This window comes from Chelonoidis abingdonii, chromosome 4 (genome assembly GCF_003597395.2).
Source record: "Chelonoidis abingdonii isolate Lonesome George chromosome 4, CheloAbing_2.0, whole genome shotgun sequence".
NCBI classification, from domain to species: Eukaryota; Metazoa; Chordata; order Testudines; family Testudinidae; genus Chelonoidis; species Chelonoidis abingdonii.
This window is the reverse complement of record NC_133772.1, coordinates 84,048,978-84,063,067: the sequence shown is the minus strand read 5'-3', so window position 1 is coordinate 84,063,067 and position 14,090 is coordinate 84,048,978. Positions and strand designations below refer to the sequence as shown.

The 14,090-nt window shown below is 48.2% G+C and overlaps 1 protein-coding gene across 1 annotated transcript in view; it reads right to left on the bottom strand.

The window, feature by feature from the left end:
• Positions 1 to 5,422: 5,422 nt before the first annotated feature.
• Positions 5,423 to 14,090, bottom strand: part of GALNT16 (polypeptide N-acetylgalactosaminyltransferase 16) — a 122,509-nt gene continuing 113,841 nt past the window's right edge. The window contains exon 15 of the mRNA XM_032774803.2: positions 5,423 to 6,217. Coding sequence (XP_032630694.1) covers positions 6,080 to 6,217 — 138 coding nt within the window. The 3' untranslated portion in view covers positions 5,423 to 6,079. The remainder of the gene's footprint in view (positions 6,218 to 14,090) is intronic.

Below are 14,090 nucleotides of genomic sequence, written 5' to 3'. Positions count from 1 at the left end.
AACTGATTTCTGTACAGCTGTGGTTTCAGTTCCTGTTAAATAAACTCTAATCACCCCGCACATGAAATTACGCTGGATGATCTGATTTAATAAGAGCTTTCTTAAGGACATTCTCTTCTATCAGCGGTGGCTCCAGGCACCAGCACTCCAAGCGCATGCCTGGGGCAGCAAGCTGCGGGGGGCGCCTCTGCCAGTCCCTGCAAGGGTGGCAGTCAGGCAGCCTTCAGTGGCATGCCTGTGGGAGGTCCGCTGGTCCCGCGGATTCGGCAGCAATTCAGCGGCGGGTACACCGAAGCCACGGGACTGGCAGACCTCCCGCAGGCATGCTACCGAATCCGTGGGACTGGGGACCTCCCACAGGCGTGCTGCCGAAGGTTGCCTGACTGCTGTGCTTGGGGCAGCAAAAAAGATAGAGCTGCCCCTGTCTTGTATTAGTCTGAAAGCTCTTCCTCATAGTCTAGATGTCTGTCCAAAGTCAAAAGTCAAAACAACAATCAGTCACTACTTGTTCTGATGGTTTGTTTTTACAAAGTGAGGGCCAAACTGTGAGGTCTTTACTCACTTTTTACCACCAAAGCTCCCACTGAAGTCAGTGGGAGCTTTGACTGAGATATGGCACTAATGCAATTGGACTAGCAGGAGCAGCATCCTGTGTGGAAAGGGTGCTGATCACATCCCTCTTGTAAGAGCTAGCAGGGAATACATTTATTACAGATTTGGAGAAGTCCTCAACTGCTTTGGAAAGATGGTTGGTTCGTTTGAAAGGGAAAGAACTAGCGCTCTGTGCTGGTTCCTTATCAAGGATCATGAAAATCAAAGAGGGGATCTGCAAACTATTGATTACTTATAAAGTTGCGTGAGGGGGTTGCGTTTTGGAATTCAGCCTTCTGTTAGCGTGCAGTGCTGTAGGTACTCCTTGGCCTGACACCCAGAGCAGGCAATGAGGAAATTACCTGAGGTTGATTCTGCATGGAATATTTAAATGGTAAATGGAGCTCTTGAACCAGGACTGACCTTCAGTCAAACAGCAACCTTGGATGATTCAGAATGTACAGGCTCCATACATACATAAAAGAGAACTGGATAAATTTACGGTGGTTAAGTCCATTAATGGCTATTAGCCAGGATGGGTAAAGAATGGTATCCCTAGCCTCTGTTTGTCAGAGGGTGGAGATGGATGGCAGGAGAGAGATCACTTGATCATTGCCTGTTGGGTTCACTCCCTCTGGGGCACCTGGCATTGGCCACTGTTGGTAGACAGGATACTGGGCTAGATGGACCTTTGGTTTGACCTGGTACAGCTGTTCTTATGTTATGTTCTTATACAGGGCTAAGGACCCCGGCCGAGCCAGTACCAACATTTCTTCAGAGGGTCTCATCACAAAGAGGAACCCTATGCAATTGTTTTGTTTGAGGAAGTGAAGTTAGAGCTGGCTTTAGCCCCCAGTGGAGTTACCAGACATAGTCTTAAAAGGGAACTGCAAGGAAGACAGCGCTTCTCTCTCTTTCTCACACGTAAGGCTATGGACAGACTAACACTTATGTTGGCATCATTTATGTCACTCAGGGGTGTGAATAAGCTGCTAGCAAGGAATCTTAACCTGCAGGGCGGGAAAATAGGGAAGCTCAGGGGGTCTCCCTAGGAAATATTTTTGACAAAAAGCTGCAGTCTAGAAGCATTTGAACACACAGCGAAATTACCGGCCACTTCCTGCTCTTCTTCCTCTCAATCTTTCTTCATTTTACTTTTTCCAGCCTGGTAAGTTTGATTTCTCTGCCCTTCCTCCTGCTCCCCCCTGGCTATTGTGGAAGTAGCGCCTCCTGCCTGTGACTGGGATGGGATATGAAGGACTTTCTCTCTTTTTCAGAGTGCCGGTCTGTTCCACATTCACTCGCTCGCTCTCTGTTTTCCCCTCTCATTTGCTACCGTTTCCTCTCCTGTTCTCTCTGCCTGCTCTCCCCAGGGCCATCCTTAGGCATACACAGCTGCCTCGGGCACTCAAAAACTTGGGGCACCATTCCCCTCGCTGGCCACGGCTGTAATCCTCGCTTCTCCAGCCCCTCCCTCGTGCTGGGCCCATGGGCTTTTCCCTGCCCCCTCCCTGACTCGCTCCTCAGCCGGCCGGCTCAGGGATCCAGCCTCCAGCTCTGCCGCCCCAGCCCCAGGGACTCCAGAGTGGTGCAGCCAGTCACTGGCAGCCCAGCCCACCACTGCCCAGAGCAGGGTCCCTCCTTGAACCCTGCCTGCCTGTCTGTGCCACTTGTCTCCAGTGGGGCCTGGGCTGCAGACAGGACAGGAGAAGCGAAACTTCCCTGTGAGCCAGCGGTAGGCGGGGACTTAAAGTGACAGTGCGCTCATTGTCACACACACATACTCTCTGCCTCTCACGAGTCACAGTCCCCCAATACAGACTGTCACACCCTCACACATTCTGTCACACAGTCCCCCAACACAGTCACACACACACACACTCTCTCTCTCTCTCACACACACGCACTGGCTCTCATACACACACACTCATGCACGTATACATATCCGTGTGCACGCGCGCACACACACACACACACGCTTGTTATTGTTGTTATGACTACTTGGTACTTCCTGTCAAAATGCAGGTGATGAGCCAGGAGTGGCGAGGGGCTGCAGAAGAGCGGTGGGCTCTGGCAAGATGCAACCCCCATGTGACAGCGTGAAACCTGCCTTGAGCCACTGCCGCAGCGTCTGCTGTGTATGAAACTCGGTGTGTGTCAGCAATGGGGGGCAGGGAAGGAGGTTTCTGGGGGTCTGCGGGTAGGGGTGGTGGCTGTGGCCCCTTAACACACTGGGGTCAGCAGCACTAGCTGGGGACCACTTTCAGTGGAGCATAGGGCCCCATAAATCCTAAGGATGGCCCTGCCTCTTCCTCTTTCTCCCTGTATTCGTTCTCTCTTTCTCTGTCCCTAAGACCTTGCCCTTGCTCTTCTTCATCCTTCTGATGTGCACTTGCATGGCACTGAAGCATCTCTGCAGGACACAGGAGGAGAAGGTAGCACTACATTTGGACTCTGCCCAGCACTCCCTCCTCCCATAGAGGTAATGCTGCACCAAATGGAACTTGCCCCATATGGGAGTGGGGAATGGCCAACTGAGTTTTCATTCGCCATGCATGTCACTCACCAGATTCATCCAAGGACATTACCAAGATGGCTAGCTACACTGAAAAGACATATCAGCCAGTGAATGTTATCCTGAACCAGCACAGACTTCCAGTTTTCAATATGCTGGAAAAACAAAACACAAGCTAATAAAGGATAAATACTTTGAACCTCTTGAGCACCTGTCATCTGAGAATCTTAAAGTACTTTATGAACACTAATGAATTAATTCACATGGCGCCCATATGAAATAGGTTCTGTATTTCTTCCCCATTTTTAAAATAAGGAAATTGAACTATAGAGAGGTTAAGTGACTTGCTCAAAGTCATACACTTTGACAGAGTCAGAAAAGAACCCAAAAGTTCAGACTCTGGATGCTTTATCTACTGCTCAGGTATGGATTCTACAACCTGTCTGGATGACAAACTTCTTTTTTTAAACCAAAGAATAACAGCAAATGATGAATCCTCTTGTTTTCACATGAGCACTCTTATTCACATGCGGATACAGGTACAAAGAGCTACCATTTTCCAAACAGTGTGCAGATAAATCATTTGTGAATAGAGAATTAAAAAGAAGACACATATATGGTCAAAGCAAACAGCTGTTTAGAATTTAAAGAAATACACTCATTGTTTTGCTATATTTGCTGGGTTCCAGTGGTGGTTGTGAGGATTACAAAATCCAACAGCAATACAAAGGGTTTAATAGGCTTGTCAACTCAAACAATTTTGGTTTTTTTCCCAGATGTAAACCACCTCCTGCAACCCTGGGAACTCAAACCCGATGCACAACTGGGGTTTCCCAGAAAACAAAGGGATATTAGTTAGAAACAAAAAGTGAAACTGGCTGTTTATTTGTAAAAAGCAAACAGCATAAGAAAAATCTCCTAGATTTTTAATGTTTCCCCTATTTTGATAATCCTAGGTATGTAGCACAGACAGATTGTTCTCTATGTACGGATTTGTATCCTGATGCTATTTCTTTAGGAGACATTTGGTCTCCTGGATGAAGAAGAAAAAGGCTCAGCTCTGTTAACTCCTTCACAACTTGGGATACACAAGTATTCCCAGTGCCAGACCTGTCCGCACCATATTCAGTTAAGTAAAAGAAGAACTGGAGGCCTTTATGGCCACACTTTGTCTGCCTGGCAGTGAAGGGTTAGGAATAGCAGATTCTGGTGATCAGAGCCCCTTTGTGCCAATAGCAGAGGGGTGAATTCTTGCCCACCTGTGCATGATGGATGAAAATGGAAAGGGTTGGGGTGCGAGTCACCACACATGCAGAGTGTTTGCATCCCCATTCAGAAGTGAGAGAGAGCACAAGGAAGTGCCCTAATGTGAGCACTAATGGAATGGAGAGTGAGCAGAAAAGGGAAGGTGGGTGGATGAGTACTAACCCTCTGGAGAAAAAGTTGGTCTTCTCAGCTGGGAAGAGCTAACAAAAGAAGAGTAGCAAAATCCTCAAACCTTTTAGCTGCCTGTCTTTGAGAGAGGGTGAAGGTTAGCAAAGGGAGAGCTGTTACCCCAGGCTGTATTCATATGGGCAGCACATGCACGCACACGTTGCTATTTCACTGCGCTCCTTTGGCATGACCTCCAGTTAGAACACGGTAATTACCCAGGGAGTTGCGCTCTCTCTGTGTTAGTGCATCCCAGCCGAGGAAAGGCGGACGGAAGCAACACGGGCTCCCTCCAACCCTTCCCTCCCAACATTGCTTGGCCTGTCATCACAGAATACACCAACACACACTGTCAGTGCAGTGCCATGGAATGCCTTCAGGGTGGGGCTTAACGGACATTTCCTAGCAGTTGTAGCATCAGATCTACCAGTCTCAGAGTAACTTCCAGCAACCTCCTATATCCCAGAGTTTAGCCAGTCATCTTCTGAATGTCAGGTCAACTCACAGCAGAATAACACTAGGGGAGGAAGGACATGCACAGGCTAGAGCCTGGTTATTTCATCGGTTTCCTGGGTGTAGGGTACAAGAGCAGGGGCTGTTATACAGATACTGGTATTTCATAAGAAGCTTGCATCCTATCCTAGGACTCGGTCATATGAAGCACACCAATCTGACCGGTTAATGAGAGCTGGGTTTGGATTACCACCTACTGCAATGGTATTGGCCTCTCTAAGATCTCACCATGGAAGCCTTCCTGACCATCATGGCTATTTGCCATAGGAAATGGGAAGCTGTACAAAGAATCTCTGGAAGGAATGACTTTGACATGATCCAGTGGAACACTGCACAATTACAAACCTTTCCCCATTGCCCCCCTGTCCATTCCCCATCCATTTTACAAATTATGAGTACAAAGGCAGTGCCTGCAGACAACCAAGAATGATGCCTCCGTGTGCTAGGCCCTGTCCCAACACAGTCCCTGCCCCTAAGATCCACTGCCCATCTCCCAACCCATGCAATAGTCATGCTGCATTTCCCACAAAGCAACTTCATTGCAGCAGTTTGAGACAACACACAAAAATAACACAAGATGTTACAGAGGAAAGCCAGTGCAGTCCAGGAGCCACCAAGAGTTTGTAGAAGCATTATCAAGAGCACTGGTTACATGGAATTCACAGGACTGAAGGTCATAAATTTCAATGCAAAGAAAGGAGAGAACTGTTAGTCAGTACTTGTCGCTTTGAGCTCTATTCGGCTATTGGGCTGTGGCCTCTTCTACCTCTGATTGCTGTTGTATGAGGATGTCATACATACAGCGGAGAAGAAACAGATGGATCAATTTCCGTGCCACTTCTTATCCCCCCTCCCCTGACTTCTTTCTTAAAAGTTCAAAAGCAGTGAATGTTCAGCTGAAATGGTGACTTACTGATGATCACAATCGAAACATTAGGGTTAGAAATAATAAACCTTTACTCCCCACCCTAACCCTTTCCATTCCCAAAGTCTCATGCAAAAAGAAACAGAGAGGTTTCCGGGCTATCATCATGTGGCTTGTAGCAGCTCCCACTGTTGGCCGGGTCTATCCGATTGGCATGGGTTGGTCACCACCCTGCTGGACTGGTTTTCCAGGCAGAGGCCGCTGACAAAATGCTGAATGAAACTGCCTTTCATCTTCCATTTCTGGGAGAAAGGGTGGGAAGAAGGGAGGAGAGAGAAGAAACAATGTAGTGAGATGAAAGACTCCCCCTACTTTCACCATGGAGGCAGCCCCTCCCTGCTTGAAACAGGAGGCAAGGTTTGGAACAGGTGAAACCCAACTGGCGGGGGGACATAGTGGAAATTCAGGAAACTGGAGTTCTGGTTTGGGGTGACATTTCCAAAATCTGGGATGCTCTGTATTTTCCATAATCAGGGTTTGGCTGATAGGAGTTCCCCTGGACTTATAGGACCAGGTTTTTATAGGTATTTAGGAGCCTAATGATTCACATAGGCACCTAGTGGGATTTTCAAGAAAATTTAACGAGGTTATGTGTGTAACTTCTTTATCTGCATCTTTAGGCACCTGCTGGCCCACAGAGAATCCCCCTGCCTCAGGGTGCAGGCCAAATCCTGCTCTGACTTAGCTTAGTGTAAAGCTGGGCTGCTCTGAGATTACAATGGTGTAACACAGCAGAATCTGGCACTGTCATAAACAGATAAGAAAAGTTAATAGCACAGAAGTACTTTATATCTCTTTGTCTGTAAAGGGTTAACAAGTTCAGTAAGCCTGGCTGTCACCTGACCGGAGAACCAATCAGGGGACAGGACACTTTCAAATCTTGAGGGAGGGAAGTTTCTGTGTGTGCTGTTAGTTTTTGGTTGTTGTTCACTCTGGGGGCTCAGAGGGACCAGACGTGCAACCAGGTTTCTCTCCAATCTCCCTGATACAGGCTCTGATAAGTCAAAATAGTGAGTATCTAGAGTACGATAAAGTGAGTTAGAACTATGTTTGTTTCTTATTTGCAAAATGTTGCATGTGTGCTGGAAGGAGTTTAATTGTGGCAGGTAAGGAGTTCAAACTCGTATTTTGGCTGAAAGGAATTTTAATTTGTACTTGGTATCTTAAGGACTGGAGGTATCCAGTGTCTATAGCTGAAAAACCCCTGTAACCTATTCGATTTTAAAATTTACAGATAATTTTTTTCTCTCTTTATTAAAGTTTCTGTTTAAGAACCTGATCGTTTTTATTCTGGTGTGAGAACTAAGGGACTGGTCTAGATTCGCCAGGGAATTGGTGGCAGAAAGGAGGGAAGAGGATGGAATAGGCAATTCTCTCTGTGTCAGGATAACTGTCTCTCAGGGAGAGTCTGGAGGGGGAAAGAGAAGGAGGAGGAAGGGTGATTGTCCCTCGTTTTGTGATTCAAGGAGTTTGAATCACAGTGATCTTCCAGGTAACCCAGGGAGGGAAGCCTGGAGAGGCAATGGTGGGAGGAGGGTCTACTTCCGTGTATTAAGATCCAGAAGGTCTGGTCTGTGGGTCTCGAAGTTTTTGGGGGGACTAGAGGTACCCAGCATGGAATTTCAGTTGGTGGCACGTCAGGTCCTAAGCTGGTGATTAAGCTTAGAGGAATTCATGCTGGTACTCCATCTTTTGGACGCTAAGGTTCAGAGTGGGGAATTGTACCATGACAGGCACGAATAATAATTACAATGGCATAAAACATACCATATACAACCAACTGTGACATTAGAAAGCCGAAGTGGCAATAAAAGGGGGCTGGCTGCAACCTGGCCCTACATATGAACACTTCGTTTTGCAGAGGAGTGTTCTATCACTGTTTAGTGCCATGGGGAAGGACAGGCCCAGGCAGAGGCAGCGAGGGCAGGAATTCCACATTCTCAGAACCACCTCTGCAACGCCCCTTCACGTGCTGAGCCAAGGTGGGATGGGAAACCTGAAAGGTGAGTGGAGTTCGAACAATGCACAATGACATCAAGCAGCAGCTCAAGGAGGAAGTAAGTCCCTTCTCCATTAAGGGCTTTAAAAGTCAATGAAGCTGCCTTAAAATCAAACTGCCACTTCGAGGTAAGAGCCTTTCTTTCCTCTGTCTAATATCTGCAGACAATTCACAAATCTAGCTCTCCAGCCCTAGCCAGGCCCCTTCCATCCCATCCCATCCCACATCTCCTCTGGAGTATTTTGTCAGCTTGCATTTAACATGGGAGAAGCCAGATTCCCAAGGCCGGCGCTTCCATTAGGCAACCCTAGGCGGTCGCCTAGGGTGTCAGGATTCGGGGGGCAGCATTTTGTGCACTCCTCATGGGGCGCACGGGAGCTTCCAGTTCCGCTCCCATCGCGCCGCCGAAGAAGGACCCTCCGCCAAAATGCCGCAGGCGACAGTGGCAGTCATTGAGCTGCTCAATTGCCTGCCGCTATTTTCCATGGCACGTCGGCAGAAGGTCCTTCTTTGGCGGCGTGACGGGAGTGGAACCAGAAGCTTCCGTGCGCCCCGTGGGGAGTGCACAAAATGCCGCCCCCCGAATCCTAGTGCCCTAATGGAAGTGCCAGCCCTGAGGCCTTCATTATATCTCTTCTTAGTTACAGCAACATCTCTGTCTCTGCCCTCCCTAAAGCTTACTTTGCCTTTCTCCACTCCATATAAAATGCCACAGCAAGTCATCATCTCCTTGCCCATTGATTTGATCATGTCACTGCCCTCTTTAAAGCCCCCATTGGCTCCTCACCCACTAGCACATCAAATTCAAACTTTTTATCACCACCTAGAAAGCTCTTTATAACTCTGCCTCTCCCTACTTATCCAAACTGATTTCACTTCAAGCTACCCAACACTCCTCCACTCTGCCAACATTTCCACCCTGACTGCCACAGGTGATGACTTCCCCTTTGCCATGAGTGCCCGCCCCCCGCCCCCACTTCACCCCTTCCATGAGGCCCCACCCCTTCCCTGCCCTCATTCCAACCCCTTCCCTAAAGTCCCCACCCTAACTCTGCCCCTCCCTGCCCCTATTACAACTCCTTCTCCAAATCCCCACCCTGGCCCTGCCTCCTCCTCTGAGCGCACCATGTTCCCATTCCTCTCCCTTCCCTCCCGGAGCATGTTAATGCCGCCAAACAGCTGTTTGGCAGCAGCCGGGCAGGAAGCGCTGGGAGGTAAGTGGAGGATCGAGGAGGAGGTGGGGCAGGGGGTGAGGGGAGTTTGGCTACAGAGCACCCACTAATTTTTCCCCGTGGTGCTCTAGCCTCAGAGCACCCACGGAGTCAGCACCTGTGCAGACTGCCTCATTGTCAGCATCTCAATAAATACCTCTATGCCTGCTGCTATGCTGCCTGCTACGCATGAAGCAATATCCCTGGGCTCCTCCACAAGGCCTCCACCCACAAAGAATTCTCTTAGGGGCCCACTGTGGTTGTGATGCTTACAGTGAAAGGACAAAGTCTGTGTTGCTTCCCCTTAGCCCCAGTCTCTCATTACTTGCCTCTTTGCTTAAATGGTGAGTTCTTCGGGACAGGGGCTGCACCTTCCTGTCTGGCTGGAAAGCGCCTAACACGTAGTGGTCATTACCATAAATAAATAATAGTAATAACATGGGTTTGAGATCTCCACCAGGATTCTCTGCTGTTCATTTATTCAGAGATGGCTGATTTCAGCAGCTACACTGGATGGAGCACTCCAGACTGTTGGGATTTTCCTGTCTCCCTCTTCTCAGTCAAGCAGATGGCCCAGTTAGGACACAAGGTTTGAGTGCTCAGTAAGCTGACAGCCTGGGGATACGAAGAGGATGTTTGGCCTGACTGCCTGATTGATATGAGAACAGGTGGACAGCCCATCAGGCTGGCTTGAAAGGTCTGGAGCAATTGCAGACATGCTGTATGCAGGGAATAAATATCCCTAGAGGAACTGTCAGACTTGCCTCCCCTTTTAGATTAATGTTAGAACTCTATATGCCTTGTCATTCATGGGTAACTGACTCAGTGAACAGTTTAGGTTGCCACATATTGCAGGTATTTGACTCCCAGCCACATTCAGTGAAAATCCAGTGGTTAAAGTTTACATCAACTCGCTAACACAGCACTTCATTACGGCACTATTTATAATTCCTGCTGCAGCAGTGTCCAGGCGCTCCTCATTGTCCTCTTGCTTATCTATACACTGGTTATTATTCTCACATGGCAGAGGAATTGTGCAATGTAGGGTCTTCTCCGCTCAGTCCAGTTAGTCCTGAAATGGCCTAGAGGTGATTTTATAAATATTAACCCTCAGCTTGCCACTGTTATCAGCTCTGACTAAGGGGGCTCCTACTGGGGGACTGGCCTTGGCTTCATCGGCAAGAAATCAACGTGATCAGGGAGGGTGCTAGGAGGAGAACCAGAAATATGGGGCGGGGGGTGGAATTATAACCTTTCCTGAAGCGTAAGATGGAGCTTACAGTGCCATCAACACCTGCTGCCTCCTAGAACCCAAAATCCAGGTTCCAGGTTAGATTGGCTATCACCTGGCAGAGGCCCACTGTGTCGGAGGAAAGGGAGGAAGTAAACCGCAGAGCAGCAGACACCATCATGAAGGACTGGGAGAAGGGCACATCCGCTCCTGGGAATCCCCAAGAGCACATACTGTGTCTTTCCTCATTTCGGTAATACTTCTGCATGTGAAGGCGTTCTCTCCACCTTGCATCTGCTCTGTGGATGCCTTTCCTCCTATGTGCTATGGCTTCCTGTATTAGGAATTGCTGCTGTGAAGGAGAAGGCTGCAGTTTACCAGGCCTTGAATATTAGAAATCTGTGACCATGGCAATTAGCAAGGGACATTTCCCTTCCTTTTCTCCCCAGGAGAAACCTGGCCCCAGTGGGAGAGTCTGTGTCATGTGATTTCTCCAGATCTGAGACCCACTGATCTGTGAGCCTCTGTGCACTGAGCAGGTGCCAGCCGCTCAGTCTCCAGGAATGGCCTGCAGCAACAGCAGCAGCAGCAGGACAAGCAGAGCATGTTCAGCACCACGCATTTCCTCCTGCTAATGAACTACACCAAACAAATGAACTTCTCAATTAATTGCACAACCTGAAAGCCCAGCAGCTGTTTCAGAGTCATCCTGAATCTCTCAGTGCAGTAGAAAGTGGTAGGTGGGTTGTGGGGGAGGAAGTACAGGCTTGGGATTTGGCTGTAGGAATTTTATGCCGGTAGCAGTTTGTGTGTTGACCGTACAAGCTGAAGTTGTTGGTTCTTCTCCTTAGGTGAAAGCAGTGGTTTTGAGCTCATTAATTTTCCCCCATCCAGGCCTGGAGCTGTTATGCCCTCCTCCTCCCCTCAGTATTCAGGAGGAAGCAGGAAAGTGGCTAGAGACTCACTAGGCTTCACTCCAGGGCCCACAAGAGTTACAAGAACAATCACAGGCTGTGGAGTTTGAGTGGGCTGCCCAGTGGCCTGATTGCTTTTTGGCTGAGCCAAACCTGAATGGCACTGCCACCCCCTGCCACAGGTCACAATGCCACTCACTCAAATTTGGCTCAGCCTCCCCTCTCTCTGATGGAGGGGTAGCTGGGCCAAACCTGAGTGGTGCAATGCCACTCTTTCAGATGTGGATGTGTATTTTTAGGGGCTCATGGACCTCAGGGGTTAGGCTGCTGATAGGGAAAGAGGGAGCCTGAGAGGGGAAGAAGAGGGTCAGGCATAGGGACAAATCTATGTCCCTGGCACACTTTAAATAGTGCTCCACAGACCCTGAGAATAACCTTGTGTTGGGGCAGCACAGCTGGACATGATATCTCAGATAGACAGATGAGTAAAGGTACAGGGAGAGGGTGGAAACTGAGTGTTTGGGGGGAATCACAAAAACCTTCACAGGAAACTACCTGCAGCCATGCAGCTTCGGCCTGTGATCTTCCCAACTCTCACCCACCATGCACCATTTGGCCTCGCTAGCACTTGGATGGGAGCCTGTGAGGAACACCTAGGTATTGTGTGAAGTGATACTGATGATTCAGTAGAAGGCACACTTCCCTATGCTGGGTTAAAATGCAGTGAAACAAACCACTGACTGGATACTTTGTGCCAGCTCAAGATTTTGGGTTCCCAGTTCTGAAATGACTCCTTGGGCTTGCCAAGTGTTCACAAGTTTTGGCCTGAATCTCTCTGTACCTCTGCCTCCCTTTCCGTCAAAAGGAGGTAATACAGACTACCCACTGGAACTGGTTGGATAACAAGTCATGATTTTCACAAAAATTTTGTCTCTTTTTCCCATCAAAATGTCATTAAAATTTTGAAACTGTCCAACTAGCCCTACTGTGCACTAACGTGCTTTGCAATATATGAATGAAAGTACTATAAGTGCCAAACATCATTACTCTTTGCAGTGTTGTTGTAGCTAAGTAGGTCCCCCCAGGATATTAGAGACACAAGGTGGGTGAGGTAATATCTTTTATTAGACCCACTTCTGTTGTTGAGAGATACAAGCTTTTGAGCCACACAGAGTTCAAAAGCTTGTCTCTTTCACCAACAGAGGTGGGTCTAATAAAAGATATTACCTCACCCACCTTGTCTCGCAAATATTATTACTATAATCTTGAAGGAAAAGTCATTCAGTCCTTCCACTCTGATAGTGTAAAATATAGCCCAAGGTATAAGAGTACTGTAATATTTCAGTGTGAGCACAAGTTGGTTTTTAACTTCTGTCAGTCCAAATAATTTTACAGGCAATCATGGGTCTTAGCGGGTCTAGAATTTTTGCAAGTGATTAAAAATAGCTCAGTAAACCTAGGAAGCTACTGGCGGCAGCCAAGGTCAGGTAAGAAGTAAGAGTAGAAGAGCAGGGTGTTGTATATTAGGGGTATGTTTACACTGGGACGGCAGCACAGGTGTTGACCTAGTAGTGTCTACACTGGAGCTTAGGTCAGCTTGACTTCAGCTCTTCGGGGACTGAATTGTTCATATCCCTGAGTGACATAGCTAGGTTAACTTAAGGTGTAGACCAGACATAGGACTGAGGTACACTGGGTGAAGATGATAATTGGAACAGCAGGGTGTTTGAGCCACAGGTCTCAAACCTGGGCCTGTAAGGTTCATGGAAGCAGCCATGCTCCAACCACCACCTGGCAGCAGCTTACCTGAGACCCAGGAAGCCCAGTCCCACTGTGAGGCTCCACCCCGATGCTCAATTGGCAGAGTCCCAGAGTGAATGATTGGCCTGCTGGCCCTACTTAAACCAGCAGCAAGACCAGGAATCTGTCTGAACAACTGGGCTTCCCTCTGCTCTGTGAGTCTTGTAGTACCCACTCCTGTTACCTACCCCTGCTCCTGTTTCCCTGGCTTGGATTTCCTGGCATCTGACTTGTGGCTCCTGATCTCCAGTTTGTATCCTGCTTCTGACCTCCCAGTGTCCTGACTCGGCTAACTCTAAACTCCTATCTTATAACTGTAAGCTCTGGTTCTGACTACTAGGCATGGCTGCCCGCGCCCCAGCTCTGACACAGAGGGTACTGCAGGTCATGATTGAGGTGCATTTGCAGAGCTGCGGGGAGCCTAGGACTGGAATCACAGGAGATGTTTCACAGAAGATTGTGCGTAAACAGAGGTCTTTGATAGGAAAGCTTGTATGGCAGTTGGTGCACTAGGCCAGAATCTAACAAGCGCTGTCACTCTCCCTGTGAGCGCTGAAATTCACAAAACTGAAACAAAGAGGAAATCAGAGCTGAGAAAATCTCATTTCTCCTGAAAATTGCTTTCAAGCTGCGGTATACTGAAAGGAACATTTTACCTGGCTATTACTGTCAAGATACTGACTCAAGCACTTACAAAACTGTAAAGTTTTCTCTGAGTTTTGATTGTCTGCACATAGTTCTGTTTGTCTGTATCTCAGATAATATGCATCACTGAGCAGCAAGCTGGGAAAAAAGGTAGGTAGCTATGACTTCAGATTTGGTCATCCACAAAAAATAACACGGTTACTCACCTTTGTAACTGTTGCTCTTCGAGATGTGTTGCTCATATCCATTCCAGTAGGTGTACGCACCGCGCGTGCACGTTCGTCGGAGAACTTTTACCCTAGCAACTCCAGCGGG